The following is a 23,067-nucleotide window of genomic DNA, read 5'->3' on the forward strand; positions in this document are numbered from 1 at the left end:
GTTCTAGAGTTTTTAGTTAATACTGAAAATCCATTCGTAGAAACATTTATTACATTACAGCCAACATATAAGAAGCTGAGATAAATGCAAAGAATTAGAGTTTCTGCCAAGGAAAAGCTCACAAAAAACTTACTTTTAATGAAAAGTGTCACATTAATGATAATTTAATCTTCATAAATCCTATTACTATGATAATTTTACCTTCCTAAGAACCTCTGTGAAATGTGAAGCAAATATCATTGTTCATTTTTAAAACTAAGAAACCAAGCTACTCGAGTAAACCAGTAACAGAATTGGAACTAAGCATGGTGATCATCGGTTGAATAGTACTTTCCTACTTCTGTGCAGCAAAATCAGGGATGGAAAACATTTTCTACAGAAATCAAGCCAAAATCCTACCAATGAGATTTCTCTCCAACTGCCTATTGCATGTTAGATAAAATTTGAATTGGGGCCTGAACCATATAATCATGTCTATCCTTCATTTAAGTCTCCAAAATATGTATTTTTGATAAAGTCTATATAGGTGCCCACAGAAGCAGAGTAATAGGATGTCAAAACATTTGGTCACCATATCCAGTTTGGAAAAGGAATCAGGCCAATTATTTGTCATCGTGTCCATTAAAACTCCAGATGGGCATTTCTCCCTCATTGAATGGATTTAATTAACTATCTATCCTCTCAGTGCATCCACCCTAAGAAACTGCAAGTGTGCAGGGAATTTTAAACAAGTAGCTTCCTCCTGTTATTTGCATTCTGGAACTAACCATGTTTTCTTAGTCAGAAATTCTGTGGAAGTATTATACAACCTAAGCACCTCTCTCTCTCTCTCTCTCTCTCTCTCTCTCTCTCTCTCTCTCACACACACACGGTATATAGCATTAAGTGTCTTGGCCCAGATAATTGAGTTTTCTCTGAAAGCAATTTCCTGAATGAGGAAATGTTGCCTTTCCAAAATCACACGAGTGAAGTTTTCATGGTAATTTTGAGCTCCACAATCAAACCTAATTAAAAACTCAACTGATAAGTATTCGTCTACATAGACATAAAATTTGGTGACTCGTCCTCAGAACGTCATTCTGAAGGGGGCTGTTTAACACGTCATTGCTGTCTGTGGTGGGCACCCAGGGTCTTTCATATGAGCCCCAAAGTCCCACGATCACAGTGAAGCAGTGGAGGTGTCCTTGGTACCGAGGTGTTTCTTTCTGGTCCTTTCCCTCCTGCTGACAGACCTCACGATACACCAGGCCCTCAGGATAGGCCCTCCCGCAGCTCTGCACCTGGAGTTTTTGTGACTTTCATACCTGTCTCCTCAATCTTACTTCTCTTGGGCCTCTTCAGTGTTCTTAGGGTCTAGCTTTCTGCCTTTCTTCCAAAGGCACAACTGTCTACTCCAATCCAGTACCTTCTGGGCAGTTGTTGACTCCTTCCTGCCTCTTCTGGTTCCAAGCACTGCAGCTAAAATTCCACACTAATCAGGAGCCTTACCGACTGCACAGCGTGATTTATCCCCTGTTCCACCTACAGGTGGACATCGTTATTGTGTTCACTTCCTCACAGCTACATGAACATCCATTCGTTAAAAAATAATAATTGTACAGCCAAATCATTGGGCTGTATTATTTCCTGAATATTTTTGTGAGCTTCTGAAGGCAGGAACCGAATCTCATTATCTTTGCATTAGGAGAATATAACCAGAAGAGATTAAGTAAAAGGTAGGATTTGAAGCTTACATAGTTGGAGCATAACCTTTCGTAAACCTAAATAAGAAAAAATGTCTCCAGAATGAAATCTGGGATTGCTTAACTAATTTATTATATCCAGGTATCACTGAGGGTTATTTTGCAAACTATTATTTTGTGGGTATGACAGAGGTGGGTGCAGGACATGTCCCGCCACCTCACATATACTTTGAATAGAATATTTTAAGTTTCCCTTCAGTTTACTACTGAATCATATTATTATCAATGTGTTACATCATCTGTTATGTTTGTGTGTGTAAATATGGACAGATAGATGCATATACATGTGTATGTCTATATATGCACACACATACCCTACAGATCAACTAGATTTTTTATGCCGTAGGAACATAACATAATTCTTTTGGAAAGCAAGTTTTAGAAGTGGATGCATCAACGATATCAATACTACCTATACAATATTTTAATTTAGGGTTAGAGATCAGAAAATAGAAATGGATGTTCTGATGACCTCAAAAGATTAAACAAACATACTAGACAAACACTAATTTATACAAGGACTAATAAAAGGAAAACAAAATTGTTATAAAATATGTATAATATGTGCAAAACTCAATATATATATAGACCTATGATTCCCAGAAAGCATTCAACTTCCTGGAAGAGCCGATAAGCTTATTTGAACCAGTATAGGTAGTTTGACGTTACTCCGGGAAAACAAAGGTTGTCAGTACAAGATCCCCCGTAGCTCGGAGGACAAGCTGAACATGGTACCCCTACTTTATATGGCGCTTCTCCAATCCAGTTGCCCCTAGAGAGAAAAAGAAAAAAATGGTAGCATTAATGTTACTTGCTCATTTACAATTTTTTTATTGTTGCCCTGGCCGATGCTCAGTGGTTAGAGTCTCAGGTTCAATTCCTGGTCAAGGCCACATCCTCAGTTTCCAGTTCGATTTCTGGCCCCAGTCGGGCTCCTGCAGAAGGCAACCAATGGATGTGTCTCTCTCTCTCCCCCTCCTCCTTCTGCTCTCTCTAAAAAAACAAAATCAATGGAAAAAATATCATGGGATGAGAATAAAACATTTTTTATCGTTGTTAAACACACGATCACATGTATTGACATGATGATTTTTTTGAGAAGTTCGTCATTTTGGAAAAGCACTGAAAGTTATATCCATTTCTTATTTATACAGTAACTTATTTATACAACTTACTTTTAAAACACGTTCTCTCTGAATTAATAGTATCTTAATTTATAGGTAATAAGTGACTCACTACAATAAGTAGTGACATTATTAGTCATCTGACACCAGGCTTAATGCTCATTCCAATTCACCGCATCTGTCTCTTTCCCATAGCCATCCTCTGGAGCACATAGGCCAGATTCACATTCAAAAAGCTCACACTAATAAGATTCTAAGGATAATAAAAATATATGTGTATATACACATTTATAACTGTTTTTGTGCTTATGACAAGTTCCTACTCATGTCATCATTTCTGGGAGGCTTAGAAATGATTAAATGAACAAAAAGTTGTCATAAGCACACACCAAAAGTTATAAATGTTCACAAACTTTGTTCCTAAAGTTGTAAAATACTGTAGATTCTCATTATTTATAAAATGAGATATGGAAAACACCATTTTTGTAGTAAGAGAATGATGGCCCACAGAAGCAACTAAAGGTGATTTCAAAACATTTTCCCATAAATACACTCCTAGACCTTTTTATAGTAATGCTATTCATTTTTTGATAATAAACACATTTACCAAATTACTTTGTGTTCTCAGTATTTTCCTTTATCTGTATTGATCACCAATATCAAAATAATACACCAGTTCACTATTTAGGAGAGTTACCTTACTGTTACCTACTGTTATTTAGGTCCTGTAGTTACAAAGGAAAGAGGAATAAATGTACTTTCATAGCCTGGTGTTAGTAACTAGAGTACTGGGAAATAGCAATATAGCCAACAATGGGAAGGAACTTGAATGTTCAGGAGAAATCTGGTTGTCAATAATAAAAAGTCAGGGTAGAAAATCAGACGACAGTAGGTAAGAGGCTAGCATACGAGACAGGTGGTTCTCAGAGTCTTTATTTAAGACCTGAACAAGACCAAGCAGGGACTCAGAACCTGTCTCTATAGGGCGTGAAGGTCTCAGTGTAAATCAGTCATTTAAAAATCCACACTTGTCTATAAAACATTTATCTACACACAGGTAAAACCTGCTGATTAACGATTCCTATTACAACATGAGATGAGATTCTAAGACTGTCCGCCAAATCTAGTTTGTTCTACACTCTGACCTCCAGAGAAGCTTCCTCAGGTGTAATTTTGATGTCATAAGCTTGCTCAGAAACATCCAGGGGCCCCATTCTCTGATGGGTGCAGCTCCCTCCTGGCTCCTAAGTTCCCCCGTTCTATATTCAAAATCGTATTTCTCTAGGTATTCCTACCCAAGCTACATCTTTATCAAGATTATGCTATTTTAATTTGATATTTTTCTTTTTATTCTATATACTTCTTGAAATTATACAGCACATATTTTGGTAACATAAATTTAGAAGTACAATTTTATCTGTAATAATTATATCTTACGTTATATACTTTTACATAAATCACAGATTTTTATCGAATAGAGAATAACTAATAATATTCAATAGTAAATCAGCCAATTAATACAACTATTATTTATTCTCTTATTGTTTTGTCCTCGTGCATGTAATTAAATTCTCCCTCCCTGTCTCTGTCTCTTTCTCCCCCCTCCCTTCTTACTTTTTACCCTGAAAAACGATTAGGCTTGAGATAACTTCTTACTGGCATTAGAAGAATCATATTCACATATCAGTCAGGATTTGAAAACTTTCTTCATTGCCTAGGTTTCAAAATAATGGTCTTTTATTACAACAAATATAGCATATGAACACAATATCTTAATCTCCTGGACCCATAAAACAATCAAATCTTTCATCGATAGTATGAGAAATTCTAGTCATTGGCCCAAAACAGAGAAGTAAAATGAATAAAATAAAAATGTCTTTCATCATCTGGGGAGGATACTTGGCCTCTTTGTGTCAGAAAGAAAGGTAAAAGCTTAACAGGAAAATATAAGGAGTGAGACTGAAAATATCAGTCAAATGCACAGTTCCATACTTTTCATAAAGCAGACACATTCTACTTTCCAAATCTTATACTTCTAACAATTGTGAAGAGGGGTCCATCGGGGAAATTGCTCTTTCTCTAACTCTGCAACAACACTGGCATACTACCACACACATGAGTAATGCAGCTGTTTGTGAAACATTTTCTCATTCCCTCCCCATACTGGCAATGCTAGAGAAAATCTTTGGGGCTTACTTTGGAAAACACCAAGAATGTCATAAATCCTTTGCACATTTTGGTATTTACTCCAAATGGGAACAGACTCATGAATAAACAGTGCAATCTTTTATCAGCTGAAGAGTTATTGTTATCAAGAAGGCATTTTCTCGAATGTTAACACATGCTTATTTATTGCAAAAAAAGTTCATAAATATGTCCATATTCTAGAAGCTGTAATCAGTTTCACAATATTTTTATGTGTGCCATAGGATGAAATTACTAAATACTTTTATTAAAAATGTATTTTATTGATTTTTTTTACAGAGAGGAAGAGAGAGGGATAGAGAGCTAGAAACATCAATGAGAGAGAAACATCAATCAGCTGCCTCCTGCACACCTCCCACCGGGGATGTGCCCACAACCAAGGTGCATGCCTTTGACCAGAATGGAACCTGGGACCTTTCAGTCCGCAGGCCGACGCTCTATCCACTGAGCCAAACCCGCTAGGGCCTAAATACTTTTTAATACTGAAATTTAAATCATGGCAAAGCCTCAATTGAAAAAGAAGTCATAGCTTGTAAATCTCCCCTTCCAATATTGAATGCCTCCCTAGCCATCTATGGAATTAATAAACCATAGTTTTCAATTTTACTCTTAAAACAAGGAAGAAAGGCTTGTTTTTGCTTTCCTAGGGAAAAAAGTAAGTTGACATTTTGGCACTGAGAGGTGGGAATATCATGGTGTTGATAAATTCCCTAGAAGATTGTGTTCTGATGCTTTTTCATGTAGCTATCAAAAGCCCTGGAATACAGAGTTTATTTTACAATCGCCATGACAAAGGAAAGACTGTGAGAATTTAGTGAATCTCCATACTCAGATTGTTTTGCCACCAGTTTTGGCCCAGAATCCTTTTTCTTGGGCAAAGAAGCCTTTCAGCTCATTTTTTCAGGTTTATGAGAATAATGAAGGATTCAAGATCAGAGGCCCTTGTATTTAAGTCCCACTCATATTAAAATACCCAACAGACTGCCCTAGCTGGTTTGGCTCAGTGGATAGAGCATCGGCCTGAGGACTGAAGGGTCCCAGGTTTGATTCTCGTCAAGGGCACATGCTCAACTTGCGGGCTCCATCCCCAGTAGATAGCGTGCAGGAGGCAGCTGATCAATGATTCTCTCATCATTAATGTTTCTATCCCTCGGTCTCTCTCCCTTCCTCTCTGAAATCAATAAAAAGAAAAAGTCACCTCATTAAGGTAATAAGAGGCACATTAAAAAAAAGAAAAAGAAAAAATGCCCAACAGACTGAAGATATTGAATAATCATGAAAGGTTCAAGGAAGCAGCATGCCACCTGGGACTTACTTTGGGGCATAGTTGCACACCAGGTACACTGCACGGCGCCACACAGTTCCCCACACATTCATGTTTTGGCAAGTATGAATTGCACATCCGATCCGATTGGAGGTGGCCCAAACCATCTGCAAAAACAAGCCAATATACATTACTGAGGTCAAAGCTAAGAACACGCATGTTCACCAGAATAGATCCAGAGACATGGAAGCATGCAACACATAGAGGATCCTCAGAGGGAAGGAGGGGTGGGGAAGAGATTAACCAACAAATGTATATGCATATATGCATAACCCACGGACACAGACAATCGTGTCGTGAAGGGCTGGGGAAGGGACAAGAGTCGGGAGGAGGGGTCAGTGGAGGGGAAAAGGGTTCGTCTGTAATACTTTCAACAATAAAGATAAATTTTAAAAAATAGTTAAGACCATTTTTTTAAGAGTATGACCCCAAAATTAATAAGACAGTTGAAATAACCTGTGTATAATGTGTACACATGGGGCCAAAACATCTCATAGGACATCTGGGGTTGCAGTCCTGGGGATACGGAAAAGCATAGTCTTTCACTTCATCGTACCATGGCTTGACCAACTGGAGAATAGAGCGATATCTAGATATCAAGATAAACAAGGAGGACTTAGAACACATGGCAGACTCGTGTTGAATTGTAAGTTAATTGTTCATTATGCAGATTATTCACAATGAATCAAGAGCATGCCCGCCCCTTACAATTACCATCACCACCCTGTAGAATCCTCTATTCCTTCAAGTAGGACCAACATAAAAAAGCCCAGAGTTGGATCAAGTGATCCTATATTTGCATAAGTTTACATCTGATCGTTTCACAAACAGACATGTAGATATTTCGGGACTTATCATTTTATCTTGTTTTATCTATGTCAAAAATTTCTTCCGTCAGAATCTTATGCACAGTTAAGAGTTGGCATATTAGAAGTAGTCATGATAATAGAACTCAGTGTGGGTTTTTTCCTTAAATTTATATCACTTTAATTTTAATAATAGGACACCGATTTTCTTCCCCCACACGCAAGAGACTGGGCCTTTGGAAGGTTGTATGATGACATTCCACAGTGGCAGGAAAATTATCCCATCACTGGGAACAGCTTTTCCATAGTTGCATATAGTTGCAGATAGGTGTGTATGTGCATATGTGTGTATACATATATATGTGAATATGTATAACAGATATATGCAACTAGGAAAAAGTTGCAGACACACAAGAATGGCTTCTGCCATTGTCGGGATTTTCTTGAGGTAGAAGAGACAGGATACAGGGTATAGCACAGTGGTCAGCACACCGCTGCTCGTGAGCCACATGCGGCTCTTTGGCCCCTTGAGTGTGGCTCTTCCACAAAATAACCACGTGCGGGTGCGCATGTACAGTGTAATTGAAACTTCGTGGCCCATGCGCAGAAGTCGGTTTTCGGCCTGGGTGAGTCTATTTTGAAGAAATGGTGTTAGAAGAAGTGGGGGTATGTTCGCTGAGGTCGACCCCTCAGATTGAGGACGTTTTTAGCAAAGGCCAGCTTAGGAGTACCCTAATTAAGTTAATAACAATGTACCTACCTATATAGTTTAAGTTTAAAAAATTTGGCTCTCAAAAGAAATTTCAATCATGGTACTGTTGATATTTGGCTCTGTTGACTAATGAGTTTGCTGACCACTGATATAGCACATGCTGATCCTTTCACAGCTTCTGGGATGTAAGTGCAGAATGAAGGCTAAGGGAGGGTGCTTCAAGGGTGAAATGGGAAACTGGTTGTATTAGGTCCCTTGAACCAATTAAATACTCCTTGAAGATATCTAAAACAGCCCGGGGTCCAGCACCTGTGCCTGGCACATAGCAAGCACTCAATCAACATTGCTGATACGACTTGAAATTGGTGTCACTCCCTCTTAGAGTCTGTGAGTAATGACATTGTGTGGACATAAAGGGTGCCAGGGAAGCTGCTTCCTACCTTCCAGTTCGCACAGAGAGATTTTGGCCCAAAAATCTCAGTAAGTAAGAAGGTCCATGTTCCCAAATGCAGGTGGCAGCCCAGGCCTCAGCAGATTTTGCAAGATTTTCATCCCAAACCTGTGAAGGGGAAAAAAAGCCTTGAGCTTTGCCAGGTTTTGCTGGTAAGAAACAAAAAGGAAGAGGGCAGAAAAGGTGCTACTGGTCCCCAAAGTTCTTTTTTTAAAAATATATCTTATTAATTTTTTACAGAGAGGAAGGGAGAGGGATAGAGAGTTAGAAACATCGATGAGAGAGAAACATCGATCAGCTGCCTCCTGCACACTCCCTACTGGGGATGCACCCGCAACCAAGGTACATGCCCTTGACCGGAATTGAACCTGGGACCCTTGCGTCCGCAGGCCGACGCTCTATCCACTGAGCCAAACCAGTTAGGGCCCAAAGTTCTTTCAATGCTGGTTCTTGAGGCTGTTTTGACTAAAACAAAGAAAATCCAGGCCATTGATACTTGAAGTTCTATAATGTAATATGATTATACCACCAAAACGCTGTTGTTTTTCTAGTGTCCCTAGATCTTAAGTCTAGACATCAGTTTTAGTAAATGGTTGGTTAACAAAAATACTGTATCTAGGTGTAAACTGGGGACACCTCATACTGACCACTGAAATTTGAATCTTCCAAAGTCAATTGATTTCCCTAGAGGCCATCTTCACAGCAACAAGGAACCATGCTATTCAAATATCTTAAAAACTAATATGATCAAAGTTATTCAAATCAGTTTATCAAAATTAATAATGTCTAAAATTATACTGAAACTTTCAAAGGTCAAACTATATTAGCATGCAATAAATCCCATGGAGTTTCCACATGTTATATCATTTGAATATTTGGTAATTATAACATGAGAATTACATTTTAGTTGGCATGAACTGGAAACAAACTATGATAAAAAATAACTTGACTATGCTACATGGGGCTGCTATAAAAATATAGTGCATTATGATTCAATTAAATAAATGATGAAAAATAGTAGTTGTTCTTGAAAAGAACGTGGTTTACACTGGCAAGGGTGTTATGGGTGTATAATGACTTTTCCATTATTAAAATATTTGTGGGATAAAATTTAAATGAGCCTTAGCTTTAGTACACATTTGTATTAGTTACTATATGGATTGACATTCTCATTTCCAAAGCTGTATGGGGAAATCAAGCTCTGAGCATTTGTGGATCTTCCAACAGTAAAGCAACACTAGAATGATGATCTATTTTCTAGCAAGTTACAAGGTACAAAACACAAAGTAGAGATTATTTATAATTCATGTACATAAATATAGAAAAAATGCTTTCAAAATTTCTCCCTGGTGAAAATATAATTTAGTGAAGTATTTATCTCTTATAAAAATGATTTTGAACTAAAAAGTTCAATTCCATGACATTATTTTATCAATTATTTAAATATTGATATGCTATTCTGTCTGAAGAAATTGGTTCAGATTGTGATTAGACAATAGATAGTAGTATATTTTGGAAGGTAAGACTGTGTATGAAAAAGGAAGTGATAGTCTTATGTTACTCAAATGCAAATGAAGTTCCATGGATGAGGCCTGTGGAGATGTCCTTCTGCTAATCATTGTTTTCCTGCTTTTCATAGTCTTCCTTATCTCATCATCCTTTTGGTGACTTTCTCTTCCACCAGGTTGTGTGGAGCTAAGCAAGACTCCCCTACATTAGGGTTAATAGCCATTAGTTTACTATGTGTTACCAAGCAAACTCATGGGACTGCTTGACCATAACACTATGAAGCCATAGTTTTCCTCAAGGATAATAGGATACATAGATTCATTTAATATAATAATATATTTAACTAAAAGGAAAGTAATTTAGTGACTTTGAAATAAAACAGGAAAAAACGAAATAGATGAACTCTTCAAGACACATTTTCACTGTAGAGGCCATGGCAGCTGCCCTCAAAAGAGATTTGTTAGTAACTCAGAAGTTGTTTTAAATGAGAAAAACAAAACCATCACACATACATTGATCTAGAATAGCATTAAAATAAGCTCACAAGCCCAACCAGCTTGGCTCAGTGGTTGAGGAGGTCATGGTTGATTCCCGGTCAGGGCATATGCATGGGTTGTGGGCTCAGTCCCCAGTGTGGGATGTGCAGAAGGCAGCCAATCAATGATTCTCTCTTATCATTGATGTTTATATCTCTCTCTCCCTCTCCCTTCCTCTCTAAAATCAATAAAAATATTTTCAAGGTAATAAAAAATAAACAAACTTACAAAATTTGTATAAAATCAGAATTATTTATAAGTATCTGGAGTAAATCAGAGGTGAAAATGCTACTTCTCCTTTGCCCATGTACAAGGAGCTATAGCAAGACAGACTTTTAGTTATCCAGAATATAATTTGCCCATTTTGTGTGTTAAATTAAATGTGGCAAAATATTACATAATATCGTTTTAATAAATAATGTTAAATACAGTATCAGAAATGAGGATAATGCTCATTCTATAATATTTTATGAGCTAGTGTCTTGTGTATTTGTGTTTTCCCTAAATTTATATCATGGTCTTTTACAATTATGAAAAAATTTTGTACTACTTTTTATAGCTAATTTCTTAGCTCAGTAAAATCTGTTTGACAGAAATTATATGAATCACTATTTCAAACTTCTCCTTTGTTTTGTTTGTAAAGATTGGGAAAAGTATATCAGCAACATATAATAAATGTATAATGAAAATTGTAGAATCATAGGACTGAAATGAACTTTTAAAAGCATTTGTTTGGTGAACTTATCTATTTATCCATTCTTCTGATGTTTGTGAATAAAATATGGGTTATAGTTCATCGAAATACAAAACAACACAATTAATTCACAAAGGACTTCCAGATGGAATAGCATCAACACAGTTTTTCTCCTGGAGGGTTCTTAACTAATTGTAATCACTTGAGAAAAAAAATGCATCCACATATTATTTACATATTGAAATACAGTGTGCACACCAATCAATAACTGCTAAAAACACTTAGAGTCTTGTCCTGAATATCAGCATAGCATGGCACAAATAGCATTGACTTAAGAGTAAAGAGTACTGTGTTCTAACCCTGATTCTGCTGCTAACATCATCTGAGGGCATGTTCATTATTCCTTCTGTCTCCCACTTAATTCACCCATGAAATAAGACTGAATGAGGTCATCTTTAGGGTACCTTTCACCTTCAACTACTCATGACTTAATATACTTGAATAGCCCAGTATAGAGCCAGGAAGATCTATGATTTACATGTGTCCTATGGGTCTATGATTTACTCAGTGCTAGCCCTTTCCATACCCTAGAGCAGTGGTTCTCAACCTTCCTAATGCCGTGACCCTTTAACACAGTTCCTCATGTTGTGGTGACCCCCAATTTCATTGTTACAAATTGAACACAATTAAAGCATAGTGATTGATCACAAAAACAACATGTAATTATATATGTGTTTTCCAATGGTCTTAGGCGACTCCTGTGAAAGGGTCGTTCGACCCCCAAAGGGGTCATGACCCACAGGTTGAGAACCGCTGCCCTAGAGAGAGTAAAACTTTTCAAAATTACTGAAAACATTTAAGGCAGTTGAAGATTTGAAAAGTAATTTAGCATATATGATCCTATCTTTACACTCATTCACATATTTAAAAAAATATATTATATATGTCAAAAAGATAAACCAAAAGTTTATTCCTGAACAGTATCTTATGTGAGCATTCTTTTTAACTGTGATAGGGGATTTTGATGGGAAGACAAGGTATTATTACTGATTGATGCCTACATTTTTTTAGGGGTTTCTATGTACAAAAGTCACAATTAAAATTTTGGAGAAAATAGTTGTGGGGGAGGAGGAATAAGGACTGTCTCTCTCTCTCTCTCTCTCTCTCTCTTCCTCTCTCTCTCTCTCTCTCTCTCTCTCCCATTTACTTTTAGGGAACTGATGGCAGGGGTTTCTGCCTGTCTCCATGTCCCTGAAGGAAGGTGCTGGAAGCTTGGTGGGCACTGGCCAGGTCCCACACAGACAGTGGGTCACTTTCCCTCCCTATGCAAGAGATGATCAACTCTCCCTTTGATGCCCACTGCAGAGTGAGTCAGAGTAAGTCTTTCTTGCCTCTCTGTCCCCAACAGGACTCACACCCATCCTGTAGAGAGGGGCGTATCCAGCTGGCTCAGGGAGCACTGAAATGTGAGGGTTACATCAATCACATCTATCGGGAAAATTGAGACCTGCCTTTGCTGCCTCTGTCTTTCTTCATTGGTTACCACTCTCATGAGAAAGTGGGTAAATTACGTATCCCCTTAATCTTTGTGGTATTTGATTGTATTAATTTGATGAGGGGTCTTTGAGGTTGGAAAATAGCAAGCAATGATTACTTTATTTATTTAATAACAATAGGAAATTTCAACAAAAAAACTGGGGGCTGTAGGGAGTGGCCCAATATTATCTGTTCTTTCTTAATGGCCCAATATTATCTATTCTTTCTTAATCAGAAGCTCTGAACTACAACGAATGTTGCCAGTGTAACCATGTGAAAGAATTTTAACAACTTACAGAAGTTCAGGGCCCTGGCCAATTTGGCTCAGTGGATAGAGGGTCAGCCCATGGACTGAAGGGTCCAGGTTCAATTCTGGTCAAGGCCACATACCTCGTACCTTGGTTGAAAGCTTGATTCTTGGCCCCCACCGGGTCCTGCTGGAGGCAACTAATAGATGTGTCTCTCTCATATTGATGTTTCTCTCTGTGTGTCTCTCTCCCTCCCTTCCACTCTATCTAAAAAATCAATAGAAAAATATCCTCAGGTGAGGGTCAACAGCAACAACAAAAAATTCAGGGAATGAAGATGAAAATTGCTAACCATTTAAGTTGATATATAGGGTGTCCCCCTAAAATGTGCACATGCACTTTGAATAATTATTAAGCCAGTGCTTATTAAAGTACACTTCATTTTCAAAATTGAGCTATCAGAGGTAAAGTGTGTATACATTTTTTGGGACACCCTGTATACACTTCTATTTGCTTGATGGGCATCTGCTGAATCCCTCTGAGTACCTGTGGCATTTATTTGAAATGGCTTTACTATTATCCCCTACAAATACAGCAACAGAACAAAGGGCACCCAGGTGACTCACTTAGCGTTCTGTGGAATTCCTCGTAAACATACAATATATTATTCTCTGTTGGTGAAAAAAAAACAAAACTAAACACCTACTTAGTTTTTTGAAAAAAACCTGATACTTAGCTTTTATTCAACCAGATTTAAAATTCTATAAATAGATAAGATACTTTCAAAGGTAAGTTAGTTGTGGCATTTAAAATCTGATCTTGCCTCCTAAAAATGAGACAAAAATTAAGAATATGTATGGATACAAAAAGATATTGACTGGACCCACTAGAGGATACTATAATTAAATCAGGTAAATCACAAAACAAATATAGCTTAAGACAATGTTGGAGCATGCATATGCTTGTAGGTGTACCCTATTGTACCCAAGTGGTTTTCTTCCATTCTCTGTTGTTAAGAACCATTTAGTTGCTCAGCTCATAAACTGATTTAGCTTTGGGCTCAAATGTTCACCATGAGCTATTCTGCTTATAAAGTCAGCACCTTGTCTGTGGCAACCACATAGTTGGACTGAGCCATGAGAAATATCCCGAATTCAAGCTGATGTCATGTAAATATCTAAAAGACTTGTGGCTCCAAGAGAGAGGAAGGATGTGACAAGAATGCAGATTCTCATCAAGTTCAGAGGTCTTTAGAGCTTGAGCCAAAGACATACAAAACCGAGTGAAAGGATTTTCCATCACGGGAGAAGGTTGTTGACATTCTCAAGTGGACAGAAGAACTACAGAATGATACGCTCCGGCCAGGGGTGAGGTTGTTTTCTCGGCCGTTTCTGTAAGCTCAGTATCCACAACAGAGTGGCAGCCAGATTCAGGGAGCATGGTGCCATCTGAATCTCTCTTCTTAAGTCCCAGTCAATATCTCTGGACAACAAGAAATTGAGTCTAGCTGGATGGCAACCTAAAATTACGTGGGATTATATCCTTAACATTATTTGAGGTGACAGACTGTTTTTTGAAGTGGGTAACATCTTTTAATTCCAAACATAAGAATTAAATGTAGAAGTATTTGAAAAAATCATATTGAAGTTATTAAAAAGGATAGATATGTCTGGATGAAGAACCTGTTCATATTTGATAGTATTAAGATTTTTAATGGTTAAGAGAATGTGGCTTGTTAAAGCAACAGGTTAGCCTTGTAATTTCAATAAATATATCAACGAGTAATTATTTATATTTGTGATTTTAAGTTGAAAATTAGAAGACTTGTTAAAATTTTTTAAGCAGTATTGCAAAATTTAGAACTTGAGAGTCACTGTGTACCTTAGATTTTTAATACATTATATATATAGAAATTATTATTTTCAATCAACCAATTGAAATACTTTAAAAATCAAACATTACAACTATCAATGCTGTTTTGAGAAATTCAATTTTTTAAATTTGTTAGTAACAAACGTTAAGGAAATGTGATTGCCAAAACTTGCTAAATTTATGGATACAACCAGAGATTAGGAAATGTAAGCTAAGTTAAGGAAGAACCAGGAATATTACTTGACAAAGCAAAAGATACCTCTTGACAAATGTAATACACAGTTGGAATCCATCTTCAAAGACAACAAATGTTAAATAAAAAAAAATCGTACTTTGAGTCTTTGGAGATGTATTTCTAAACTGGTTATGATAGTAATGGTATTGGAGACAGTATGGCATATGCTGTCAACATTATTTTCCTGGAAATTTATGTGATCATTCCTTGTATATTAAGATAAAAAGCAAAATCAATTTAGATAGACACGTTTTGGAGTTTTTAAAAAATAATTTAGCAAGGACTGTTTGATCTTTTCCTGCGTTGGTCAGATTGGGAAAGGAATATTGACTTACAGAAGTGGGAAAGAGCCATTAAAAGGAAATTAAGTGATGACAAAATTATTTCCCCTGAGGGCAAAAAAATGCTTTTAATGCACTTTAAAACAGCTTTAAATCATGGGCATAATTGCAGTTCTGTTTGGTGGGTTTATTCCCATTAGGTGGAAATGCTTGTGAAATGCCAATAAAGAAAACTCAGAGCTGAGATCCAGGGTTAACCGGACAGGAGGGCAGAAAGGAGTATCGAGAAGGAAGGCTGGGGTCCGGTGGGGTGAGGTAGGGCAGAGGAAGAGGAAGGGAAATTTCTGGTGTTCATTCAATTAATTAAATGATTTTAAACTGGTTCTACTTTATAAGAGAAGTAGAGAGTTAAAGGAACTTGACTAAAAAATTCCCTCAAGCCACAACAATACCTATAAATGATGGGACAAATTACATCATAAAATATCTAAGTGGAGTCCTAAGCATTTGGTAAATGTTTAAAAGAATATAATGAAGACTTCCCTCAGATAAGATGAATGCCACCTTGCAGGTAGATGCGGTAAATTTCTGTAAAGAGATGATATAAAGTGCACTTTTTTTGGAAGGATCATTGCTAACAGCATACATTTCTTTTTTTAAAAATATATTTTATTGATTTTTTACAGAGAGGAAGGGAGAGAGATAGAGAGTCAGAAACATCGATGAGAGAGTAACATCGATCAGCCGCCTCCCGAAACCCAGGCACATGCCCTTGACTGGAATGAACCTGGGACCAGTTTCGGCAGCATGCACTTCTTAAAAACAAACCAATAAAGCCCTTTTTCCTCATCCTTTTTGTCTTCCAATTATTTCAGTATTCTTCTCCTTCCTATAACAATAAAATTCCTTGAGAGTTGTCTTAATTGAGAATTTCCAGTTTTTCTTCTTTTATTCTTTTTTGAGCCCCGCATAGGGATTCCCCCCTCCACCTCCACTCTACCCAACTGCTCTCCTCAATGGCCTGGTCACCAACTTCCTTGGTCTATCAGCAGCTCTTGGCATGATCTAGTCACTTGCTCTTCCTGGACACACCCCCATTCCTTGGTCCTTGGTCTCACCATCCCGTACTTGCCTTGTTGAGCTCTGGTTGCTGATTTTCCATGTTTGATGGTGCCTCCTCATCCCTCCAACCTCTATGTGCTGGAGGGGCCCCAGGCAGAGCCTCTCTCTCTCTCTCTCTCTCTCTCTCTCTCTTGCTTTATCTGTGTTCACTGCCTACATAATCTCCTTCAGTCTTATGGATTGACATGCCATTTACATGCTATTGATATTATCACTCCAAATTATATCTCTAAACCTCTCACTTGAATTCCAAACCTAGGTACTTGAAGCCTCAACCTAACTTGTCCAAAGTTGAGCTCCAAATACTCACAGCCCTGCCCCACTTCCCACCCATAACCTGCAGTCTTCCTCCTGTCAGCAAATGGCACCATAGCCCGTCTTCTAGTTCCGGGGTCACCAGTCTGTCCCCTTGCCTGTTCATATATATCTATGGCTGTTTCCAAACTACAACTGCTCTTGTATTGCTCAGGCTAAAAATCTAGTAGTCATCTCTGTGCTTTCTTTGTTTCATAATCTGTACCTGCTCCACCCGTAAATCTTGTTGATCCTGCCTTCAAACTACTGTATACACAAAAGATAAGTGCTGACAGCCACCGCTATTGCCACACCTGGTCAAAGCCACCATCATTTGTTATCGGGATTACTGAAAGGGACTTTTAACTGAGGGAGTGATCCATATGTATAAATAAACGAGGGCATGGATAAAAGCGAAAAAAGAAATTTAGGATTTGAGGTAAAAGTACTTAAATAAGATTGGTGATTAGGAAAAAATGGAAAAATTTTGAGTGCTTTAAATCTATGCATGGCTGTGAAACTGTACTTCAGCCAAGTGCTGAAAATGTCCAAACTCTTTAAATATAATTAAACTAAATGATTGCATTGTGGGGATGGTCTACTCATGAAGATGACTAAATGTAGTATTGGGTATAAGATTACAAAGTGCACCTGCTGCTTGACCTCTATGGAGAAAGAGAGAGAGAGAGAGAGAGACAGACTGACTCTCAGAAATAAGTGAATTTGCTGCACCCAAAGAGGCTACTCCTCCCCTCTCTAAGCAATTGCTAACAAGTAGGAAGAAGACTCAGTCTCTCTAGACATAACCATTTTCAGGATAATCTAGAAATCCTGATATACATGTGAAATGTATTAACTTTTACATGTGGGCAGTTAACTTTTAAAAATATAAAATTATGTACAATTCAATACCATACAGAGCAAAATAAACATACCTATTAGAGTGGTTGATGGGCCTGCAGGTTATGAACTCTAATGTAGGGTGTCATTGTCACCATTCCACCTACACCAATGAGTCCTCTTCTCACTTCATATCCATGGATGGTGGAAGGACATAGCAACCCTGTACCTGCATTTGCCTCAAACCTCCTTGCAATAAACTTACCACATGGGAGGGCTGCTTTGTCCTCAACAATGGAAAGTGCAAGAATGCAAGTTTCCATATTAACCAATAGGATTCTAGGTAACTCATTCATCTAGACAGTCAGAAAATGAGTATTTATTGGGAGGCACTGGGTACTGTGAATTCAACTGTCAGCAAGACTAACAGGGACTCTGCCTTGCAGCTTAGGGAAGAGACAGGCAACATAAACCCTACCAAATAAATAAGCAATAATTGCAAATTACAATAGATTACATAAGTTTAGTATTATACAACTCAATATACATATATGGTGTGGGGATGGGGAAAAGTGGGCATACAGTTGTAATACAATAAATAATACAATTTTAATAAATAAACATACAAAAATAAGCTGTGTTTCATGTACTCACAACTGTAAACCTACTTCTGCCCATCCCTGTATAACAGGTACAATGCATTCTATGAAAAAGCTCTGAGAAAACCATGTGCTACTAAGTTTGTTTCCTTTGAAGTGTCCTTAGTTAATCAAGTACATTCCCATGTAAGCCTTGTCCCATGCCGCACACACCTGCAGCTCCCCCAGAGCGCCCACATGCTGTTTTTTGGAAACAGGTGCTGAGTGAGCATTCAGTGAAATTTTGTGATGATATAGCAAGTAGCACCTGAATAATTCTCTTGGGTTAGCCTCATCCTTATTTCAGTGTATAGTCTCTCATTAAATAAGTGGATATTTGAGCCACAAAATACTTTTCTCAGCTCAGTTTTGTGCCCTGAACCATGACCTGAGATAATTTGTAAAGCATGTATTAGAGTTCTCACCTGGGAACTTACTCCAGGATCCCCCGGGGAAGCTTTGAGAAGAGATGCCTTGCCCACCTCTGGACCAGAGTTGGGAATTTTGACTGTGTATTGCAAAGTGGCTCTGCTCTCCTGGGCAACAAGTTATCTAAAGCCCTACTTGGGGGCGGGGGGGGGGGGGGTCATTCTGATCATGAAGAACTTTGGGCCTCCTCTCGCCTATCTCGCCCCTACTCACCCCTCTTTCCCCACTGCACTCACACACCCCATGAGGGGCTTTGGAAGAAGGGGCATTTCTGGTAGTTAATGTCTGTTAATTTTCACTTTATGAGCCCTCATATTAGTACCCTTCCTTTCAGCCCTGGTCTGTTATTGATTCATGTACCCGGTGACAGTGAGATGCTCTGTGAGGCTGTCTGCTATGTGTACACATGAAAGCCTTATGGGTGGGAGGGGTAGAAAAACAGTCCTGGATGCTGCTGTACAAATAAGCTGACATCACACTTTCTGAGAACAATCATTCCAGGGGAGGGGACATGTGGTCTGCAGCTACATGGGTACGAATACTGAGATGACAGATGGTGTTCATAGCGCCTGTTTAAGACAACATGGGAACTCTAAATGGATTTACTAACTGAAGTATCAAAAGTAACATGTGGAAGAACAGTGTGCATCACTTCCTGAAAAGTCTAAAAACTTGAAAGAAAGGCTTTAAAAATTTAAAGTAAGGCCATCTCTTTGCATTATAACCGCACACTTGTATTTAAAACATTCATTTGACCTACACATGACTTAGTTAATGAAGTTGCAGGAGACTTTGGCCACCACATCTGCCAACCTCCCCTGAGGGTGCATCTGCAGAAGCAGAACAAATGGGGACCAATGTGTCATCACCTCTCTGCGCTGGTCAGGTCACCTCCATTCCAGGCACCTCACTGTCAGAATAACACACACAGGTTAGAACCCAACCAGGGATGCCAACCAGGTGAAAGCCCATCTTTGACCAGAGCCACACTGCTTCCCAGGTGTAAGGGGCGCGGGAGTACCTCGAACCTCCATCTCCTTAACGACACAACTCTTACCTTTCCCAGGATTTTCAGAAAAGCAAACCTCTTTATGCAATCTTCCCTGATAGGCAACACTCTGGAGGCCAGAAGTGGTGTAGACAGCAGGTATTGAACACAAAAGGGCTGGAGGCTAAGAAAGAGCTGGGTGACTGGGGTCAGCGGTTAAAGACATAGATGCTCACAGCCTCCAAAGACCTGAAGTACTATTCTAATGCAGAACTTTCCCACATGGTGTCCAAGGAAGAATGTAGGAAGCAAGGTTCAATGCCACGGAGAGAAATACTTTCTAATATTCAGTGTTGTCCTCAGATGAAATGCATGTAGGGAAATGTCCTAGAGCAGGAGATGAACACATGCAGGGGAGTGTGTATTATTGTCTTTCCAAGCATGGACTTTGGGGTCAGGCAGAACAGTGTTCTTAACCTTTTGACCTGCTCTCCAGGTTCAGGTTTCCTGTCTGACCGTGGTGAAGGCTGGGTGAGCTAGTGACTGAGAGCATGGAGCCCAGCTCGAGCAGCGCAAGGGTGGATGTAATGGTGGATGTTATTAGTAGTGGGGGGTCCAGGCCCTGGATGGTAGTGAATGAGAAAGCCGCCCAAAATGGGAGGCAGTGAGGTGCCCTTTGATCACATTATCTGGCAGCCTAAAGTTTGAGAGCCATCAAGCTTTCATCTCAGCTAAGTGTGTAACCAGATAAAGGAAAGCCAGGCAAACCCTAAAGCAACTAAATAATCAGAAGCAGAATTATGTCTAGATAACAAGGAACTTGCTTCTGGGGAAAAATAACATCAGACAGTGGAAGATAAAAATTAGGGGGATTTTAGGAATGTTAAAACTTATGAATTCCCCAACGTAAACCCGTCTTTCACATATGTTGTGTCTCTAAATTTGAAGACCGTTTGATGGTGGATTCTAGCAATGGCCTGCTCTCTGGGGAAATATAATGCCCATTGGCTATCATATAATTTCGAGTTATGAGACAGGAAGACATTTTCACGCGTGGCTAGTTCTTTTCCCCGAACTCAGCGTCACAGCAATCTAAAAAACGGATTCCTTGATTGTTAAACTCTCCTGTGATACACGTGCAAACCCCCTCTCTGGCCATTGCCCTGAAGAAGTGGAATGCCTTTCCGCCTACCTCCAGCCTGCTGGCAGCTAGATCTCCCTGGAATCTAGCAGAGACCCAGATTGGGTAGAAGGTTCATATTTAATGAAATTATGAAATGTGAATTTGATGCACATTTTAGGAGGAAAACACATGTGTCCTTAAGTAACATTGCTGGACTGTTTCCGTTTGGAGTATGTGGTGTGAAATTTTAAAAGTCATGAAAAGTTTAGTTTGAAAATACAGCTTGTTAGGCATTCTTTCATCTTTGTGTCCAAAAAAAAAAAAAAATGCTTGATACCTGATTTTAGACACAATGGGGAGCATAGCCTGGAACCAGTGGAGCCCCATCCCTCCAAACCTCACTCTAGGGTAGATTTTGTACCAAGCATTCTTTCTTGACCAGTTTGAGCTGTTAGTCTTTCCTCTCGTTGCCCCTCCCCACCATTCTTCAGAAATTCTCACAGACAATTTAACATCTCAAGTTCCGCCCGGCTGTTGAATGGCCACTGACTGGCTGTGAAAAGGTTTTCAGATGTACTGAACTCAGATGCCAAGCTAGTCAGCTGCTAGTTTTCTGAAGTGCTTTGGATAGTTTCCAGAAAGACCTTTTTCTGAATGTGGCAGAAGGCCTCGATGGGCCTGGTGCTATTTAGGCCCCTGAAACAGATTTGAATTTGTGTTGATTTAAGTCTCAGCACTTACTCTTTAAAAAACACAAAAACATGAAGCTTTCTTGCAAACATTCTTGAGTTGATTCCCAGACATAAAAACATCCATCCATGCTGTCTCCATGATACTCCCCGACCCCTTATGCAAAGTGGTCCATTTTGATGAGTAAATCATATGCCCACCCAACATTCTTTGTAGTGGAGCAGCGATTTTCAACCCTTTTCATCTCATGGCACGCATAAGCTAATTACTACTATTCTGCAGCACACAAATTTTTTGCCAATGTGAAAAAAAAGGGATAATTTTGATTCATTCACACTGGACAGCTATTATTGTGTTGGCTGTTTTCAATTTTTTTTAAAAAAAAATTTGACAATGTAAGAGAAAAGAAATCAGTGCCCCCTGACTAAATAGTTAGGTGCTGTATATTTGAACAATTCCTGCACCAGCTGAAAATTGCCGGAGTTGAAGAATGTTCCCTCCCACACCCACTAGCTACTTCTTTCAGCTTCCATAGGTGTGTACCCAGATGGTATACACGCAGCCCTTAGAGATAACCTGACCCCCACTCTTTACTTTGTGTTCTTCCACTCAGAGAAACCCAGTTGTTCTGCTCAAAACGGAAGGCAGCTCCTTGCCTGCTTTCTCACACAATCACTTACCCCTATTGACTTGGTCTCTACATGTACTTGGTCATGTCCCTGTGGCCTTAAACTTTATGAGGCTTCAATTATCGCTCACCCAGACTGACAAAGTCAGTAATGGCCTCTGGATTGTGCTCCCTGCCTTTACTTCTGCCTCCCTCCAACCCCTTCCTCATGCTGAAGCCATGATGTGAATGAATGATATAACTTCCCTGCTTCAAACCTTCAATGAATGATCTAACTTTGATCTTAGAATAAAACTCAACAAGTTCCTGCTTGCCTTCCCAGTCTCATTAAACATCACTTTTTCCTTAATATACTCCCTCCAAGCCCCCTCCCCCCGCCCCCCGCCCTTCCAATTTCTATCCTTGCCTGCAACACACCAAGAGCCTTCTTGGAACATGCTCTCACACCTACAACAGGTTCTCTCTTTCCTTAATGCCCTCCTCTATAACTTTTATTTATTTTTCACATTTGATATTTGAAATATTGTCTTTTAGAAGCCTTCCCGGCCTCTCTATCCTGAGTCCAAGTCTGGTCTAGGTACACCCCCTGTGATCCCAAAGCACCCCTTAGCGCTCAGCTCATTGTGTTGCCCACTCACTGGTCTGTGCACAGTGCTCCTAAGGAAAGGTGTCTCAGCTCCCCATTTCACTCCCTCAGCAGAGTGCCCGGCACCTGGCTAGATATTGCGGGATGAGTGATTGAATGCTGCATGGCTCTTGCCTACCGAGCACCAGAGACATGTGCTCTTTACACTCATGCCAGTGGAAGTACTTCATTCAATTGTTCCATAATATTCACTGAGTGTTCTCTGTAGACCAGGTATGGTCTACCAATACTCAACAGGAATACAGTAAACCCTATATGTGGCCTCCGTGTGATCACAGCTTTTCTGTCTTCCCCCTAATGGTGACCTTCTGAATTGCATCCTGTTCATGTGTTTACATTTGTGCTTCTTTGGGGTCTGTCTTCAAATGGTCTCAAACCAAATGTTCTTAAGCTT

At 39.1% G+C, this 23,067-nt stretch overlaps 1 protein-coding gene across 1 annotated transcript in view; it reads right to left on the reverse strand.

The window, feature by feature from the left end:
- Nucleotides 1–2,294: 2,294 nt before the first annotated feature.
- PI15 (peptidase inhibitor 15) overlaps nucleotides 2,295–23,067 on the reverse strand; it is a 28,306-nt gene continuing 7,533 nt past the window's right edge. The window contains exons 3-6 of the mRNA XM_070392213.1: nucleotides 8,354–8,472; nucleotides 6,852–6,984; nucleotides 6,387–6,502; nucleotides 2,295–2,514 (exon numbers count right to left, since the gene is read on the reverse strand). Coding sequence (XP_070248314.1) covers nucleotides 2,379–2,514; nucleotides 6,387–6,502; nucleotides 6,852–6,984; nucleotides 8,354–8,472 — 504 coding nt within the window. The 3' untranslated portion in view covers nucleotides 2,295–2,378. The remainder of the gene's footprint in view (nucleotides 2,515–6,386; nucleotides 6,503–6,851; nucleotides 6,985–8,353; nucleotides 8,473–23,067) is intronic.

This window comes from Myotis yumanensis, unplaced genomic scaffold (assembly GCF_028538775.1).
Source record: "Myotis yumanensis isolate MYYU_CA2020_CCGP unplaced genomic scaffold, mMyoYum1.0.hap1 SCAF_15, whole genome shotgun sequence".
In the NCBI taxonomy this organism is placed as follows: domain Eukaryota; kingdom Metazoa; phylum Chordata; class Mammalia; order Chiroptera; family Vespertilionidae; genus Myotis; species Myotis yumanensis.